This window comes from Chanos chanos, chromosome 5, assembly GCF_902362185.1.
Source record: "Chanos chanos chromosome 5, fChaCha1.1, whole genome shotgun sequence".
NCBI lineage: Eukaryota > Metazoa > Chordata > Actinopteri > Gonorynchiformes > Chanidae > Chanos > Chanos chanos.
Window position 1 is genome coordinate 45,255,247 of NC_044499.1, and position 18,334 is coordinate 45,273,580.

At 40.7% G+C, this 18,334-nt stretch overlaps 1 protein-coding gene across 1 annotated transcript; it reads right to left on the reverse strand.

The window, feature by feature from the left end:
* Positions 1–504: 504 nt before the first annotated feature.
* Positions 505–16,827, reverse strand: tbc1d12b (TBC1 domain family, member 12b). The gene is made up of 15 exons (XM_030775093.1): positions 16,818–16,827; positions 10,829–11,798; positions 9,930–10,053; positions 8,342–8,398; positions 6,746–6,867; positions 5,846–5,928; positions 5,098–5,215; positions 4,882–4,988; positions 4,391–4,471; positions 3,062–3,159; positions 2,582–2,653; positions 2,169–2,297; positions 1,611–1,720; positions 1,196–1,454; positions 505–727 (listed from the first exon to the last, which is right to left on the reverse strand). Exons 2-15 carry the CDS (start codon positions 11,791–11,793, stop codon positions 659–661), a joined length of 2,394 nt encoding a protein of 797 aa, XP_030630953.1. The 5' UTR covers positions 11,794–11,798; positions 16,818–16,827; the 3' UTR covers positions 505–658.
* Positions 16,828–18,334: the final 1,507 nt, after the last annotated feature.

The window sequence follows — 18,334 nt, forward strand, 5'->3', positions numbered from 1 at the left end:
ACATTGAGTCTATAGACAAAACAAATTTTTACAGATCTCTTTACTTAAACATTCTCACAAAGAGTTTAAAATTCTTTCTAATGCTCTGTTTTTTGTTTTTTTTTTTTGAGTTTTGTGAAAGAACTATAAGGATCCTTCCATTTTACCACAGGTTCAAGTGCGCTGTTAGTCAACAAACATGAAATGCATCAGAATCAAAGAGCAGCATTACATTACAACGCAGTTAAATGTACTGTTTTCTGATTGGTCCACACATGACCTTACAAAGGTTATTGACATGACAGGTTTCATAGATTTATGTTATTAATCAAGAGAGAAAATAGAGAGGGCTAAGTAAGCCAAAAGTTTTGCAAATGTACTCTTTGCTGGTCTTATCTGTAGTGCAGTACATTACATTGGAAGCTGGTGGAATAGTACACACGTAAGGTTACGAGTCCCACATGAGTACATATGTGCACTGACAATTTCATCGGGATGACTTCATAAAGGAGAACCACAGTTTATATCTCACGGACACTTCCACAATGTCTTTTTTCACTTCTGTAATACTGGCATCGGTTCAAGAGAAATCAAGTTTTCGTGTTTAGTAAGGTCCATGTTTCCCCCTTAGTCCACACACTGAATGACTGCTCTTCAACACAGCAGAGTAAGAGAGAAGTCAGGAGCTTTTCAGTGATGGGCTATTGTTCTTGTCCATTTCTTTTTCCTTTATTAGCGAGCTAAACACCTAGAACAGACGCAAAACATAGCGGGCAAAAAATAAGTGAATAAAGTAGACAGAAATAATCAATCATTCTAATGCAATAACATGTTCAATAACTGACACTGATGAGACATGCAGGGAGTCTGCAGGTGGTGCTCTTCATCAGACTGAAATATAAATACAGACTGAAACATCAGTTGGTTCTTTTAGGCAATACTTCGAAAAACATACGAGCCTGTCTCCTTCTTGCAGAGATCTGCACAGGATGTGAAAACGCTATGTTTCGGCAATAGGTTAGGATAAGAGGACTCTACAAATGAGACGACTTCCTTCAAAATTAGCGAATTATTTTGATTTTGGCACGCTTCTCTGTACCGTTTTATTTACAGCACTTATTCAAGTCTGTTAAACCTTTCTCTTTTTATGACTCCTCACTTCTCTGCTTGAGAGAATAAAGGGTATTGTTAGATTGAATGACAGGGAGGAACTGACCTGTGACCACTTCCTATTACCGCTGATCATCTGTATCGCCGCGATGCTGCTGAAGAGCCGGTCTGGGACCAGGTCGTCGGGCAGCCGGCTGAGGAACTGGGCGATGTGGATGAAGTCCATCTGAAGCAAGACCTCCTCGTACAGCCGAAGAATTCCCAGTCCGGTCCGGAAAAGGTACTCTTCACCGTCCCGACAGAACACGTCCCACACGCGGCACGCCACGTCCAACGGCAAAGATTTACTGTAGAGTGTGAAGATCCTACACACACACACACACACACAGAAATATGTTGTTAATTAAGGCTGAGAATGTGTGATACAAGGTACTTTACAGTGGTACGCTGTGTTACCACAGAAACATCTTTAACAAAAAAAGAAAGATAGAGCTTATCTATGATATGTATTCTCTACTCACCAGTCAATCAGATAAAGATCAGGGGTTAGGTTGTAACTTTGAAAGTGTTTAAACAGTCTAGGGAGGTTCTCCTCAAAGAACACCTCAAACGCTGCAAAGTACTTCAGCATCTAGGGAGAGAGATGAGAATTTTAACCACACAACAGAGTAGGATTTTAGCTTTAAATACGTTCCCTGCATAACTGAACGCAGTCCCGTCTGATCGTCTGTCTGTGGATGACCTGTCAAACCGATTAGATGGAACATCTTTGATTTACGCTGAACTAAATTCATCTGCCACGATTCAAATTCCAATTCAAATTGTACATCCTGTGGGATGAGGACATTTCCATTCAATTCAAATTCAAACTCATGACTTGAACGGGGATCAAACACGACGCTCTGAACTGAGAACGACCCTGGTGTTCACATCCTGTCAGTTAAAATACTGTCTGTCTAAGCATTCTGCCGCACTGTATTCAACCGTAGGAGCATTTTTCATGAGTAATCAAGACAGGGAGAGAGGTCATTTTGGAATAAAGATTAGAAACCATGGGAAACTTAAAAACCAGTGCATACCAGGTCGTGGTCAACTCTGAAGAAAGCCATCTGACAGGGTTTGTTGAGGAGGTTGGCAAAGGCAATGAATGCATCAGCCTCTTCAAGGTTCAGGATCAATACTGCAGCAATGAAAGACATGCCCTGCACCTGAAATAAGAACATCAAGATGCACTTAGCACACATATCATTAATGCTGTTTTTGAGTATGATTCACCTGAGGATAATCCCAGCATATCCGAACATACGCCATTCGATACAGGTAGAGGTCCGGATTAGAAACCAGCCGATCTCTATTCTTTCTAGAGCACAACGAGGTCCTTAACCCCTGCTTTCGTTAAATCTCAGTCTGAACGTGGTGTAGAATTGAATTGAAACACACACACACACACACACACACACACGAGTCAGTTTTTTGAGAAGGCGACACTCACATATCCCACGTCCGGTCTGTAACAGGTGTAGGCTCCCAGCACACTGTGCAGGACATCATGATATGGCCCACCCTGAGAGGAGGACAGGACGAGATCCATGAAGCAAACAGCCATATGAATACGCATACATATACATATATATCAAAAAGAGTCGTGGCAGATGCGCTGCAGAAAACGTTCGTGAAATTGAATCAGTACTTTTAATCGGTACACTGAAAACAGTGGTTTAAAGGTAAAAAAAAAAAAAAACCCTCAACGTGAGGCGTACATCAGACAAAACTGTCAGTTAAGCTCTTAGCTTGACAGAAAAAGGCTTCAAGAGTCATGAACTGATTTCCATAAACAAGCTATAAAAAAAAAATCGATGTTTATTCTCTCATTAATATTGGATCTGCACTTTGATCCAGAGGGAATTTCAATTTTATAATGAGACTGATGAAGTGGAAACATACAGATGCACGACGGCGCTCTTGAGCGTACCTTCTGGAAAATGAAGAGAGAGGGGAAAGTACGTGATATGTCCAGCTTAATCAGGTCCAGGCTGGACTCTCTGTCTGCCAAGGATGCCCCAGAGTCCGCTACGAACATAAAAACAAAATTACTGATATAACACTCTCATTTACCATACTACAGGCATGGCGAATTTCAAATATGATCTTCGACATCAGTCCAAGAACATTATTCCAATTATTAAAACAGCTGTTATTAAATAAAACGCAAACATGACAACTGTGTAGCATTGACGTGTAGATGGTGAGCAAAGAACTGATCCGAGTTTAAAAAAACAGAACAAAACAAAAAAACACCCCATCGACATCATTATACAGATTCCATGTTAGGGGTGGCGCTGGTTTTACTGGTTCACTTCCTTCCTATGACAGGACGAACATTAGCATACAGGTCATCCAGACAAAAACATCAGAAATATGTAAATGTGGCACGACCATCTTGTTCTTTGTAGAAGGCGTAAAGTATAGATGAAGCGCACATTTAATGATACACGGAGTATGAAAGGTAGAGGCCTAGTCGGTTACAGTTCACCGCTTGTCAAGTCTAAGCATCGGATGCCAATCTGGCTACTTTGAGGAAGTCCCTACATGTGAGACCCACTCAGAGGCCTAAAAAAAGTTCGCTGTGGCATTAAACTTTTATGTCTAGAACCAATGCGCCCTCACGCTCTGAAACAGTTTGATTCACCATTCATTTTTTGTAATATCAATGTAATAATATTTTACTTGTAAAATAGTAATCACTGTTATGGAATGTTCCGGTTATAAGTTAATTTGGTCAGAGTGTCATGTTGTGTTAAAACCGAATTGCAAGGCACGCAAAGGCTCTCTTCGTTGTGTTTTGAAAGACTAATGTTGGCAAAAACAATGATTCCATTTTGATAAACAGCAGATGTCAGAACGCTGCATTTGTTATAACTGGCACTAAATACTGTATGAATGATCGGTTTTATATACTGACATCTGCAACAGATGCCTCGAGTCTAAACGATCTGAAACATCGAACAGTGCGCGTGAGGATGCGTTGTGGAAAAGACTGGAAACACGGCTGTTAAATTAGCCTGCCATTGGAGCCCTGGCCTTCAGAAGTGCAAAGCAGACAGGAAATATCTGGCGTCTCGGGGAGGAAATGAACGGAATAAAGGCAACTTGGGATTCAAACTATTCCGAAAACGAACACAGCCTCAGAAAAAAAAAAAAAATCTAATACTTTTTCTTGCTCTGCAGCAGAGTTTTCACAGTTTAAACAGTTCCAGTCGGTCTCCCAGGAGGGGGGAACTCCAGTCTGGTTTTGACATACCCTCCGCTTCAGTCTCACAGCCTGTATCTCGGAAACTCCTCCACCGTTCCTTGGCTCTGGAGAGAAAGATCTCGTACAGCTCTGATGAGGGAAAGAGTGGAAGCACAGAGTCTTTCTTTGAGGGAAACCAGCAATTCACAACTTTTTTTTTTTTCCCCCCCAAGATTTTTTTTCTTCTCTATAAACCACAAAGTTACTTCCTGCCTTCTTGCAAGATTAGCCTGTCATCCCAGGCATTCTACTCAGCACATTTCTTAAAGCCAGTATTTTTTAAAAAGGAAACCTCAAATATTTCTCTTTGGTGTCGTCCAGAATTCACTGGACTGTGCAGCGTTCTTCCTTGTCATAAGGCAAGTCAGCTGCTTTAGCAGTAGCAGTCTACTCTGCCAAAACACTGGTACTTTGTTGCTCAAATTTACGTGTCAAAAAAGTCTTCGGACAGATAATGTGATGCCTTGAATTGCATTTCAAAAGGGGAAAAAAACCCTTACCGGGAGTAATGTTAAGCTCATTTCCGATGGCCAGGCTCCAGACTTTTCCCCGAACATTGGGAGGAAGGCCTTGCCACCACAGCTCTCGAACCTTTCGGGTGCCACGCCTAACCCCAGAAAAAAGAGGAGAAATGTTTGATCGTTACATCTTTATGGGCTGGCTGTTTTAATTAAACTCACTTCATGTCATCCTGCTAATGGATCAGGGATACTCACATGCTCTCCCAGTTTGGAAGGATCTCGTTATTCCAGATCACCATGGCATTTGCGATGCTTTCCTCTTGTTTAAACCTCTCCTTCATCTGCCTCTTCTTCTTCTGAGCCTCTTTCAGTTCTGTACCCAGAGAGATTCTTTGCATTAATCACGTCAGGTTAAAATCCCCCTGCCTAACGTAATGGACGCATCCTTTATAAAGTCAAACATTTTCCCACTGTCGCTATGACGACGGGCGCACATGGGGCACGTCAGCTTTTTGAGCCGTCCTTGGCCTGCATTCAAGGAAGAGGAAATCAAATTTAAACAACTCCCTCGAAAAACACTTTACTTTTTAAACGAACCAAATGGCCACGATGCCTCTGGCTGTTACAAGACTCGCTCCGTTTCTTTAAAATGAGTTTCTACAATGATATCCAAAGAAACTTTTATTTTCTTGTCCGATTCATTTTTGAGGAAGACCAAGAGATTCCCATTTTTGGAGCACACGCGTACCACCAACGAAACCCACACTAACCATGAAAACCTATTTCTTTTGTTCCAGGTTTACATCACAGTGTGCAAAAGTTTTTTCCTTGTGCTGAACACATTCCCACAGCAAGGTACTGAGTAACTAAAAACAAATAAAAGAAAAGCACAGAGCCCACAGAGAAAAAGTTCCTCCTGACACAAATCAAGGAAAATAGAACTGCCAAAGAATCGTATCTTCGTCAAAGCCGATAAGACACACAATGACAAACTGTACAGTACCTCTCTTCTTGGCCTCAGCGACCATTTCGTCATACTCCTGGCGGTGGCGCTGGGCCTCCTCCTCTGACTTGGCAGGAAGGTTCCTGAGGAGGAGGTAAACACTCTTAGTAGTCATGACAACTATTATCCTCGATCTGATTTTTAAATATGAAAAACCACGTCATGTAATGCCCATCATGAACAAACGTTTCTAACTAAATCTGTGAGACATTTAACTTTGTTTTTGTGAATTCATACAAGACTGTGTGTGTGTGTGTGTGTGTGTGTGTGTGTCTCACTGTTCTGGCTCAAATTTCATTGATCATTCATTCTTAATAAGCATTTGCAGGCCTTGGAGGAGACAGACAGCCTGAGGTAGCCGAAGTGACCCGTAAAGTGAAAAACAACACCACTGAGTTCTGTTAAACTTTATTCATAGACATGAAGCAAACACCTCAGGGTATGCTAAACTTAACAGACCCAGCACACACTGTGTGACACACCTATCCTAAGCACATTCGCAGAGAAGATCACATGCTTAAACACTTGTTGGGAGGAGGCTTGGCAATAGCACACCAAGTTTCCTTAATGAGCGTCTGTCCTTGATTCGACAGCCTGAAGGCTAGTGTGCTCCACTGAAAACCAGCCAGTTTTTTTTTTTTTCTATCCATTACTATCCAGGCCAGCTTCCCATCCATTCATTAACAAGGACCAAATAAATAAACGACACAACATGTAATAAGCTATACTGTGCTGCACCACACTAAACCACATTACGCTACACTACAAAATACTATAAAACAATATAATTTAATAAAGGTTGGCTCCTGAGTCAGATTAAGAGACATACAATAGTCTTTTTTTTAATTGCAGCCCTGTTGTGTGAGTGAAGTGGCTAGGGTGAAAGACAGAGACACTCACGCTGGGCGGTCCTCCAAAATAAGGGCTGTGGTGGACAGCGGTTCAAAGTCCAGATTTTTTCGCCGTCCCTGAGTGGACTGAGAGGGGAGCTGCGTAACTTTTCCCGTCTTGGCCTCATACTCCTGTCAAAACGCATCACACCCGTCAGAATCGAAAAACAACTGCGCGCGCAACATGGAATGGCTTTAAGGTTTTGACTTTGAGTTAAATGGACAGCGCTCGCTTTAAAAAAAGAAAAAGAAAAAGAAAAGGAAACAGAAAAATAGAGTGAGAAAGTCGTGATACTTGTGTGCAGCGACAACAAACGAAACAGCTGACAAGCATGTAAAGATCACAAGGCTCGCTCAGGCTGGGGCCTGCAGGACATGGAAAGTAAAGGGCATTGTGTGTGATTTAAAACTATGAGAAGACAGAAGGAGGGAGTGGGAGGGTGAGGGAGGGGTCATGAGGAAGCAGGAAAGTCGGGTACGTTTTTTTTTTTTTTTTTTTGGTGCCGGACAGGACATACATTGAAAAGCTAGCATAGTCCTCAGAATCTGCTCTTACTCACACACATATAACACAAAACAGCTGAGAATTCCGTATTACCTGTCTGAATAATAATACTTTCTGGGAAATGCAATTCAAAGCATAACTGTCAACCCACACATCATTTCTGGAGGCAAAATTGCACAAAGATACCATTTGACAGGCCGGTACACCAATATGGCAGTCAATGGCTACATTGTCTACGATTCCCCGAGACATATGGCTGCAATTACAAAGAGAGCAATCAGTGGTGGAAAGGAAGAAGAAGAAGATGATAAAAAAGAAGAAAAAGACAAAGATTCAGAAGAAGGAGAAGAAGAAGAAGAAGAAGAAGAAGAAGAAGAAGAATGAAGAGAATGAGTGTGGCAATACAGACTAGGAGGGTGAAACAGTACGTGACATGCGACAACAGACACCTGCTTTCTGAAGCTCTAACTAACACTGAGGTGGTAAAAAAAAATGACTTACAGGCCACAAAGTAAAAGAACACTTTCAGGACTTCAGTGGACTTTGTCATTTAAAAAAAAAAAAAAAAACATGTTCTACAAAGTTAACTCATATTTCAAACATGTTCCTGCAGCTGCGCTATATTAACTCATTGCTACGGCCAATGTGTCTACAGCCCAACTGCAACGCATGAAAAGAACAGTCAGTCCAGCACGGGTACATAGCGTATCGGTCCAGTTCTCGTAACACACTACAGTTACTGTGAAACCGCGGAAGCGCTGGGTAGCACACATTTACGTAAGGCGGAACCTGAATCGTAAGACAGCAGACATAACTGACACATTACATATGTCTGTCAAATACATAAATGCTCTTTCCTGAGATGAAAAGCAATTCCCCCCCCCCCCCCCCCCCCCCCCCCCCCCCGTCAGTAACCCTTATTCTTTCCAAGCCTTTAAACCTCCTGTGTCAGTACACGGCTTTTGGATATTCCAGTGAAGCAAGCAATGACATGAAGTGATATGCAGTAGCTGAGATGACAGATGGAGATGAGTTCCCTGCTGTTCATGCACAGAAGACACTGAAAAGATAACCAGGAAGCAAATGTGAAAGATGTCATACCCCTGTACTTAAGAGATTGGGTGTAGATACAGATGTAAGATTGCCTTGGTTACTGTCCTGATGAAAGAACAACGACAAAACAAAACAAAAAAATACAGTTGGCACTCAGTTTGTAATTATTAGTCGGTGTCTGTTAAAAAAAGAAAAGGAAAAAAAAAACCCCCACACACACACACACACACACACACACATACACACACACACACAGTCCCAGCTTTTACAATGCTGAAAACAAAACAGCAACTTCTAAACGAGAACGAAAATCAAACAAGGTAAGTAGTTTGCTTTCATGCTGACTCCTGTAAACTCAACTTATTGCCCTAATTCACTCTCGTGTGTGCAGTCAGGCATATTTCTGCTGAGACTGCAGGGAAGACGTCATGCTGAGATGAATTTCTAGAACACATTAAATAAAAGCACAGCAAGATCCCCTAAGCCTCTGAGATCACTTAAGCCAAGGACCAAGTTACTGTCTCCTGTAGGCAACCAGCTGGCCCCAAAATGCCTTAAGGAGACTGTGTGGTTTGTCTAATTAATTGGCTATCCCTTTGCGAATGCAAATACACAAACACACACACACACACACACACACACACACACACACACACACACACCCCTTTTTTCAAAACAGTAATTAAATTGGCAAAAATGTCTCCATCCTTCCACCTCAGCAAAAACACACATTGGTAAACTTAATAGGATATTATATTGCCTAGCGGCCCTGTATTTAAGAGAGAGGAAAGAGCCATATTGTCCAATACTAAAATATGTAGCACTGCTGCTACTGTGGAAGCCAGTGCAAGTCCTCTCTCCATTCAGCAGGTGGACAAAACACTTAAACACAACCTAATGAAATACACTCTTACGAAAACACACTCAACACACACAAATATACACACAGAGAATTCCAGGAACACCGCCAGCTGGACCTTCGGCTAGTAACAGCTGCAGCAGCAGACGGCCGTCCAAGACCTGACCTTGTTGTTTTACACATATACACAGACAAACACAAAGGCTACAACAGGTACTGTATGTGTTCATAGTGACACAGTGACTTTATCAGAGGCAAGCAATCTATTAATGTTGCTCTTTCCTGTTACACTGTTAGAAGGGGAAATGAAAATAGCATGACAAAGACCTCACAAGAATCTGAGAGGCTATTTGTTTATTTACTCATTTCCTTGTTAAAGAGATAAGGATGACAAAGGGTGAGTGTCAAGATTGTTCTTCGTTGAGGCATCATATTTCACTCCTTGAAAGCTGTAGGTTAGTGGAGCATTTCTGGTACAAGGGTGAAGTTTGTCTGTTTGTTAGAAGTCTGTTTCAATGAGATCACAAAAAAAGGTCTGTCTCTCTCAACCCCTCTACACAGAACTGAATTCATAACATGGTAGTCAAAATACAAAACTGACTGCAACACTATGATTAAACACGCAAACAACATACTACAAAACATACCACTCACCTTTCTTACCATAAAGCATCGTTTGTTATATCAGCAATACACCTTCACACAAGTTCTTCCTAATATGTTACTGTTCACTGAGATTAACTCTCGTAAAATGAAAAAGATGTTTCTAGAACAAACCTGTTGAATTGTTCTGGAGTCTTTGGGAGTATTTTCCCTCAGTGGAACTTTTCCAAACAGTTTCCACCCTGGAGCACTCTGTGAAAGCATACTTGTGTCCTTCTGCTTCCTGGAGAACAAACTCCTGACAAGACACAACGACACAGTACGTCTGTCAGAGGCCACATATACTTCAGTGTTTTACTAGCCTGAAAACAACAACAACAACAACAACAACAACAACAACAACAACATTTAAAAACCCCAAACCATTGAAGTAATTAACTACTAAGATAACAAATTAAATCTTAAACCACAGATTAGGACTTAATGCATCCTATGATTGAATTTAAGGATTGTGTCACTCTCTCAGTCATCTGAGTGTATTCATTTATTCACCGAGAACACATGGCAATCTCTAAGAAATGCTGAAAGCCACAAAGTCTACAGAAACAAGTATCTGTTTATAAAAAGGAGAATGAGGAATCAGGCTCAGTGTTCTGTTATTTTATCTGTTAAACATGGGTGCAATGGTTTTGAGCCTAGGGTCTATGTACAGTGTAATACATATTATCAAGCTGCAGCATCTGGTTACAACTATTCTTTGGTCATACTTTATTTTTTAAAGAAATTTTGTTTATGGACTATGTGATAGACTATAATACACGTTTGCACAATCCTGCAATTAGGTCTAAAAGAAAAAAAAAGTGTGAATGTTAGTCTGAAAAAACACAAACTCTTCCCTGTTATGATAGCTTGGAGTTGGTCGTAAATACTGAACACTATTCACAAATAAAAAAAATTTGAACTGACACCTATAAATAGTAAAGATGTTACTAATTCATGGCCACACATTACTTTGCATAGACTTCATAAAAAAAAAATCCACAAAAACTGAAAAAAGAATCAGACATTCATACCTGCCAAAGAGTTCAGAAATCCCATGTTTCTTTTGCCTCAAAGCCTGATCTGAGGCTACAACACTCAGAACTCCTGGGATGTTGTCTGGGGCACTTTGGCGTCTACTAATCTCATAGGTGTTCCTGGAATTTAGGCTTACATCCATAAATGTTAAGTCCTGTTGCAAACCTGTTCTGGGGAAGGACACTTCATCATCTGGGCTTAATGGAGTAGAGTCACAGCTGAGAAAGTGGGTGCTGTTATTGGAAATAGTCCTGAGGGAATGAGGCCTGCTAGCCCGCTCATTATCTGAGGGATGCCCTTTAGTTTCAACCTGCTCTCCAAGACTGTGATCCTCCGCTTGTCTGTCTGATGGGCTAAGTATTGAAGCCTGAGAGCTCTGATGTGAACCAGCACTGCTGGGCTCATCTCCGTCATGTGAGACAGAAGCTAACTGTGTTTCTGTTGGGGTGGGGTGGACCTGGTGCTTGGGAGAACCGGAGTTAACATCAGTCGTCAAAGAGGCTGATGTTGTGTCAGTGTCCACTGAGGCCTCGGTAAGGCCTTTGAACAGTTTACCATTCGTGAATTTCCCCCCCTTTTCAGTGGTGCGGGATTCAACTGTATGTAACTTGCTGTCAAGCTTAACGTCGAGCGAATCTTGGCAGATGTCCCCTTCGTTTCCGTTTTGGAGTGTCATTGCATCGATCTGAACTGTCAGGCTTGGGCAGTTCTGCTGATGCCGTAGTTCATCATATGACTCTGCCAGTGACGCTCCACAAGGACTCTTTGCACAAGAAAGCAAGCCGAACGAATGATTTTGCCCCCCATCGTCGTTAACTGGACTGCATTCTCTTTTCTTGTCTCGTGGGGAAATTGCCTGTGAGTGTAGCCCATTCATCTTCTCTGGTGTATCTATAACATCAGCGCCGTAAGGCGGTCTCTCCTCCTCAGCACCCCTGTCTCCTCCGCTAGATTCAACCATTAGCTCTTTCGACAACTCGGAAGAATCATTTAGCTTAGATTCCACGCAGTTGTTTGAGGTAACACAGCTATTCTGATATAAACAAGTCGGGCAACGTGTAACGAAATCAATCATATTTGAATTTCCAGCACGAACAACGTTAGGTGGCACCGCATTCCCCCCAGTAGATTTAACTGCAGAACGGTCGCTAACACTATCAGCGGTCGCTTCTGTCAAACCCTTAAATTCACTGACTTCAGAAATGATTTGCTTATTGCTTACGTTAAATTCATTTGACGATGCATTCAGTCTTACGTCTGACAGCAAGTTGCAATGCCTGTTTGGATCCGTGTTATCGTTTACATCATTCGACGAAGCCAGTTGTACTGTTCCATCTCTTCCTTTTTCCATGTCATTCACAATCCTCGCTCACTTCCATAACAGGACCACTGTAGCAGTATCGCTGACAAGCACTTCGTTCCCTTGTGCCCTTTGATTATCATCGTAGTAATCGTTTCACACATTTCCATCGTCATGAAACACAACTGAATGAGCCGTTTATATGATCGCTAAAGACGAGCGGAATGTCAGTCAAAACACAACAGTTTATGGAATAAAAACCGGCTGCCTGTACCTCTCAAGCCATCACCCGCAGCCATTTTGAAATTCTGATGACGTCATCGGTGAACTCGCCAGACAAATAAAAAAAAACGAGTTAAAGCGACCCCTGCTGTTCAATGTTAGGAGTTACAAGTTCGCCTTTACATTTGGATCCCTCTCTTCCTGTAGTCCTGGACCTGCATAATAAACCGATGAAAATAGATTGAAAAGAAGAGAGGAGGCTTTTGACTGATGAGAAGAGAGTTTGAGGATGTATATCCCAGTGCATTTCAAGACTATGAGTCCTAAACACGCACTCCAGGTCATTTGCTCATATATAAAATAGGCAACCTCAGTTCCACAGTTTCAACGAAGTTTGTTTTCCTTGGCAGTGACCTTTTTAACTGGAAGTGTCTACCAATCATTAGTGAATGGCACTTTAGTAAACCGAGTGTTTACTATTGATTGTGTGAAAATCCATACCAGTAGCCTGACGCAGATAATGTTGTCACATAGCCTAAAAACATCAAATTGAAAAATCATCCACTGCCGGTCAGCGCAATACAGTCTAACACTGAGAAAAAAAATAAAGGAATATTGTTGTGTTGTGACCTTATGGTGTTTCTAGACTACAACAGTTGATGGATGCTTTCAGTAATATGCTACCATTGTATAATATAATATAATATCATATAATATAATATAATATAATATAATATAGTCGTTAGGTCGGTGATAAAGGTTGCTAATTACCACACTGAAAAAAAATCTCTTACAGAAGTGAATAATGTAGCACAGATGAAGTCATGTTGTTGTTCTATGATCAAAACCAATATCGTGGTAAGTCGTAGTCATAGTTCAGAGCATAGTAGCAGAAAGGGGAGTTAGCCATAAGCAATCGCATGAAACGGTTGCCTACCCAAGGTATCTGAGACTAAACGCGTGCCTACAAACATGAGCTGTTCGTTGCATAGAAACGTCTTTCCGATGTAGCAGATGACATCGAGAATATTTTGGAAATTACTGAACTGATGGGACACTGAGGGAAAAAAGAGATTTTTTTAAAAAATATTTATTACGTATTTTAAGGGAAACTGCAGTTTTAGAGTGGTGAGAAGGTGGGTTATACGTACCGGGCACAAAGGTTCTACTGAGAGGCACGGGGATTGTTTTACTTCTGATGAAAAATGCTGGATCAGCACTACTACTTGAGGGACAGTAACAAAAGAAATCGTTTAACGGAAATGAAGGTATCACCTGGGGCGTAAAACTACCCCATCAATGGAAAACGGTGTTAATGAAAGCCACTTTAACGCTGAAGGTGTTGAAACGGACAGCGCCGAGGTAAGCGTGCGTGTGTTCACTGGCTGCGTTCTTTTCGTTTTAACCGTCTCCACTTTGTTGGGGAACACACTGGTGTGCGCCGCTGTTATCAAATTTCGACATCTACGATCAAAAGTTACCAACTTTTTTGTGATATCACTTGCCGTGTCAGACCTCTTTGTCGCTGTTCTGGTCATGCCATGGAAAGCGGTTTCCGAGGTGGCTGGTTGCTGGCTCTTTGGAGCCTTTTGCAAAACGTGGATAGCCTTTGATATCATGTGTTCCACTGCGTCTATTCTTAACCTCTGTATAATAAGTGTGGACAGATATTGGGCCATTGCAAGCCCGTTCCGTTATGAGCGTAAAATGACCCAAAGAGTTGCTTTTATAATGATCGGGGTAGCCTGGACTCTCTCGGTTCTCATTTCTTTTATCCCCGTACAACTGAACTGGCATAAAACGGATGAGGTCTACGCTCTGGAGAATAACACGAAACAGGACGACGATTGCAATGCAAGTTTGAATAGGACTTATGCCATTGCGTCATCACTGATAAGTTTTTATATTCCAGTAATAATTATGATTGGCATGTACACTCGAATCTATCGGATTGCGCAAACTCAAATTAGAAGAATATCATCGCTGGAGAGAGCGGCTGAGCACGCTCAGAATCAGCAGCATGTTAACGACTATTCAAATGAGAACGCTCTGAAAACTTCATTTAAAAAGGAAACAAAAGTTCTGAAAACACTGTCTGTTATCATGGGAGTATTTGTTTTTTGTTGGCTTCCATTTTTTGTACTTAATTGCATCGTACCTTTTTGTAACCTAGACACACTTGGTGATTCTCTATGCGTAAGCAACACTACTTTTAATATATTTGTGTGGTTTGGGTGGGCGAACTCATCGCTGAATCCAGTAATTTATGCTTTTAATGCTGATTTCAGAAAAGCCTTCACGACCATTCTTGGGTGCAACAAATATTGCGCTAGTTCTACGGTCGAGACTGTGAATTTCAGCAACGAGCTGGTTTCATACCACCACGACACCACGCTCCAAAAAGACGCACAAGTCGTTGCTGGTTCTCAGGGTCTTGCCTTGGTGTCAAGCCATGGAGAGAATATGGACTCGGCCTTTGACAAAGTTTCTGTGATATCAACTACTTCGCACAACCAAAGAAACTTCCTTCTGCCTACAATTGTTCAGTTTGAGTGCGAGGCAGAAATATCACTGGATATGATGCCGTACACGTCCGCGAGGCTTAGTGAAAGTTTTGATATTCCAGGTCAAGTGGGCGAATAGCTTCAGATATCTCATCTCAGATGCCAATCTTATTTGAATGATAGAAAATGATTACCGTAGGAACATACTATTATGACATATAACTTAAAACACTGAATCATGTGCATTTAATGTGTTCACAGTGACTTTTTGACATTCAAATTACATATTATTATTATTATTATTATTATTATTATTATTATGGTTGTTGTTTTTGTTGTTGTTGTTGTAAATAATACTAGTAATAACACCACTAATACCACATGCACCTCAAATAATAGTGGAAGTAACAACAATGATGGAAATACTCGCTAAAATAAATGTGGACTTCATTGTGGTTGTCAGTGACTTAAAACATAAAAACTGTTTTAATGTACTCGGTGTTTCACACAGGAGACCAGTTGATATGCACTAGGAAAGAAATTCTTTGTTGCCATAACTACATAATTAAGTGTCTGTTTAGAATCAGAAATTTGAAACTTGTTAGGTCTGTTAAATTAATTTCACCTGAGGTTAAATGTATAGTCACCATTTGAGTTAGAGGACATATTGTCCTTGTATAGTAGTTGTTTAAATGAGATGGGTGTTATATACCTTAGGTGAAACTGCCTTGCCAACTACAATTGACTGACAGATTTAGCTTTTCTCCTCTAATTGCCATCCTAAGTTATGCTCTTATACAAGATGGTAAGTTGTGATTTTATGTACAAAATATATGACATCCACGTGTATCAAAGAACTATTTATTATGCATCAAGGTTATTTGTGGTGTCTGCCAAGCATGCTGATGTACTTCTACAGGTGCACAGATGGTCTAGACAGTAACATACACTTTGTTCTTGAAACAAGACAGCGGAGGTGTTGACAACTCATGCATTGGATATGATGTAAAATACTAGCAAAACAATAAAACTATACCACACGTTTCTCTGTCAGGCTTCTCCTTGAAAAACAGCCATGCACAAGACAGTTTTCCTCCTCTGTGTGTGTGCGTGTGTGTGTGTGTGTGTGTGTCTGTTTGAGTGAATGCATGTATGAGTGCAATAGGTGGCTGAAAACAATTTCAATTATTTTGTCAGCATGTTTTTATATATGCATATCGTGAATTATTTGTCTGTTATGAAAGACTACGCAGCGTCTTATAATAGCGTTTGAAAATGAGAGTAGAGGAGATCATCAACATCAGCCTGGACTCAGAGTGGGTCTTTGTTGTGTTTAAATGCAAATTCTAAGTAGGGTTATTAAAGATAATTGTGGGTTTAATTGCAAAAGCAATTAAGATATGTGGTATGCAGGTGGCAGTTTCCTTTATGTATGTACTGCAGATGGTGAAAATCTGGATAATTAAATCAATAAAACTCACAGTGACAGTATGAACGCAGATGAACTACCTACAGAAAAAAAGACCCCTCTCTTTTGATAGAAAGTTCAGACACATGAGATTTTGTGCAAGCTTGTCACGAATTGGCAAAGAGGCTAGACACATGTGCTGAGCAGTTGTTTTTACACCAAGCAAAACTATAAACAGAGCATAGTGAGCAAGTCGGAGTTGTAATCCAAAAACACACGGAAAGGTGTGAAAAAATAACCAGGGGTAACATGAGTTTCGTAGCAAGACAAAAAGAAGTGAAAACAGGCAGAGGTCACAACACTACAGATCAGGTTTGATGCAGTTCAGAAACTCAAGGCAGTGAGACATTTCATGAAGACAGAGCAGAAAAAACAATTAGTATAAATACCAAGAGATGATGTGGTCTGGAAACAACAGGCAGGAGTGGGTAATGATTTGTTAATATAAGTCCTGTGATCTTAATAATCAATAGGTGGGAGAGGATGAATGCTGACAGGTGAATCCAGATGAAACTGCTAGCGAGGATGAGACAAAGCTTTTGAATTTAAATGTAAAACTACAAATTGACAAGTTAGTGGTTCAAGGCTACATTGCCATGGCAAAGATAACACCCATTCAGAGAATAGTGGGAAAAAAATATTTGAGAAGTAGTGGACACATAGTAAAAATAGGCACAGAGCAAGCAACTGTAGTTCGGTTCCAGATTTTTGTCCACTGTAAAAGCTTGTTATTTATTTTTAGATTGTAATACAATCTTGTTTTATCCTCCTCACCAAATGGATTTGCATAAACCGACTCTCACCACAGGGAAAACAGTGGGCAGAGAGACAGCTGAGCTTTGAGGTTTGGAATTTTAACTGCAAACCAGTATAAGAAAAAGTGTATGTTTGATATCTTGCCACTTTTACTGTTTCATCTGAAAAGCACATGCATATTAAGCTGAAGTCATTGAAGTAATGGTGTCCATTTTGTGAGCCAGAGCTAAGGTTTTGAAACCCCCAGAAAACACAGCACAGCTTTCTTTTGGCCTATGAAAAAAATATACACTGAAACCTTTCAGACGAAAATTGTGGAGATCAAATTATATGAATTTGTTGGTGGAAGGATGTTTTAGGTCAATACAGCATCAATCTAGGTAGAAAAAAAAAAAGCAAAATCCAGGTGATTTGGAAAATTGAAGGGATGACTAAAAGGTTTCAAATGCCATGTGCGTTTCTGGGAACTAGATCACTAAGTTAATGCCGTTTACACGAGTGACATTCTCACCCTAGCATCAAAATACTTTGTTCTAATGACTATACAGCACCCTGTCCACTCTTCCTAAGCACCCAGGGAGGATTAAATGCACAGAAGAATTTTCTGATGGGGATCACCACAGGATATTTTGACTTAACTTAAATGAACCTTGGAGCTACTGCGCAAAACGAAAAAAAAAAAAAAACCCAAAAAACAACAACAAAAAAAAAAAAAGCAGAAAAAAGCTCTTACACAGAAAAAAAAAAAAGCTCTTAGATTCATATGCATTTACGTTTAGCTGCTTTCTTAACATGCACTTCCTCTTTCATTTTAAGGAGAGGTTAATTTCTTTCTATAGAGCGTTCTCCGGGAGAGTGCGGAAAGGGAGCGATCTTGGGATGAAAGTACTCATTCTGAGACTTCTAGCTGATTATAATAGCTTCATATTACCAACGTGCGTTTCTAGGTTGGTGCGCCTGCAGCGAGGCTGAAATGACTGAGAGGTCAGAGTAAATCAGATAAAATGGCTGTGAAGTATTGACATCAAAATGGAGAAAGGGAGCAATTTACAGGAAAACGCTCAGATGACTGGACTGGATGGAGTAAGAAAGATTCTTGTAGTTGTGTACTCTGCAGAGTTTCCTTTTAGTGAATGTACCTGCATTTGTTTTAATAGCAGGATGGCGGAGCTTTTTGTTTCTTTTCAAGAGCGAGTGAAAAGTGACCATTGAAAAACGTGGAGCTCTCACCTTTACACTGGAAACCTATGTT

Bases quoted from the DNA above. Each gene is read 5' to 3' on its own strand.
- tbc1d12b (XM_030775093.1), bottom strand. From the start codon at position 11,793: ATGGTTGAATCTAGCGGAGGAGACAGGGGTGCTGAGGAGGAGAGACCG. The intron at 10,054-10,828 runs GTATGAATGTCT...GTGTCTTGTCAG, and splicing joins ATTTCTGAACTCTTTGGCAG to GAGTTTGTTCTCCAGGAAGC. The intron at 1,455-1,610 runs GTGAGTAGAGAA...GTGTGTGTGTAG, and splicing joins GATCTTTATCTGATTGACTG to GATCTTCACACTCTACAGTA.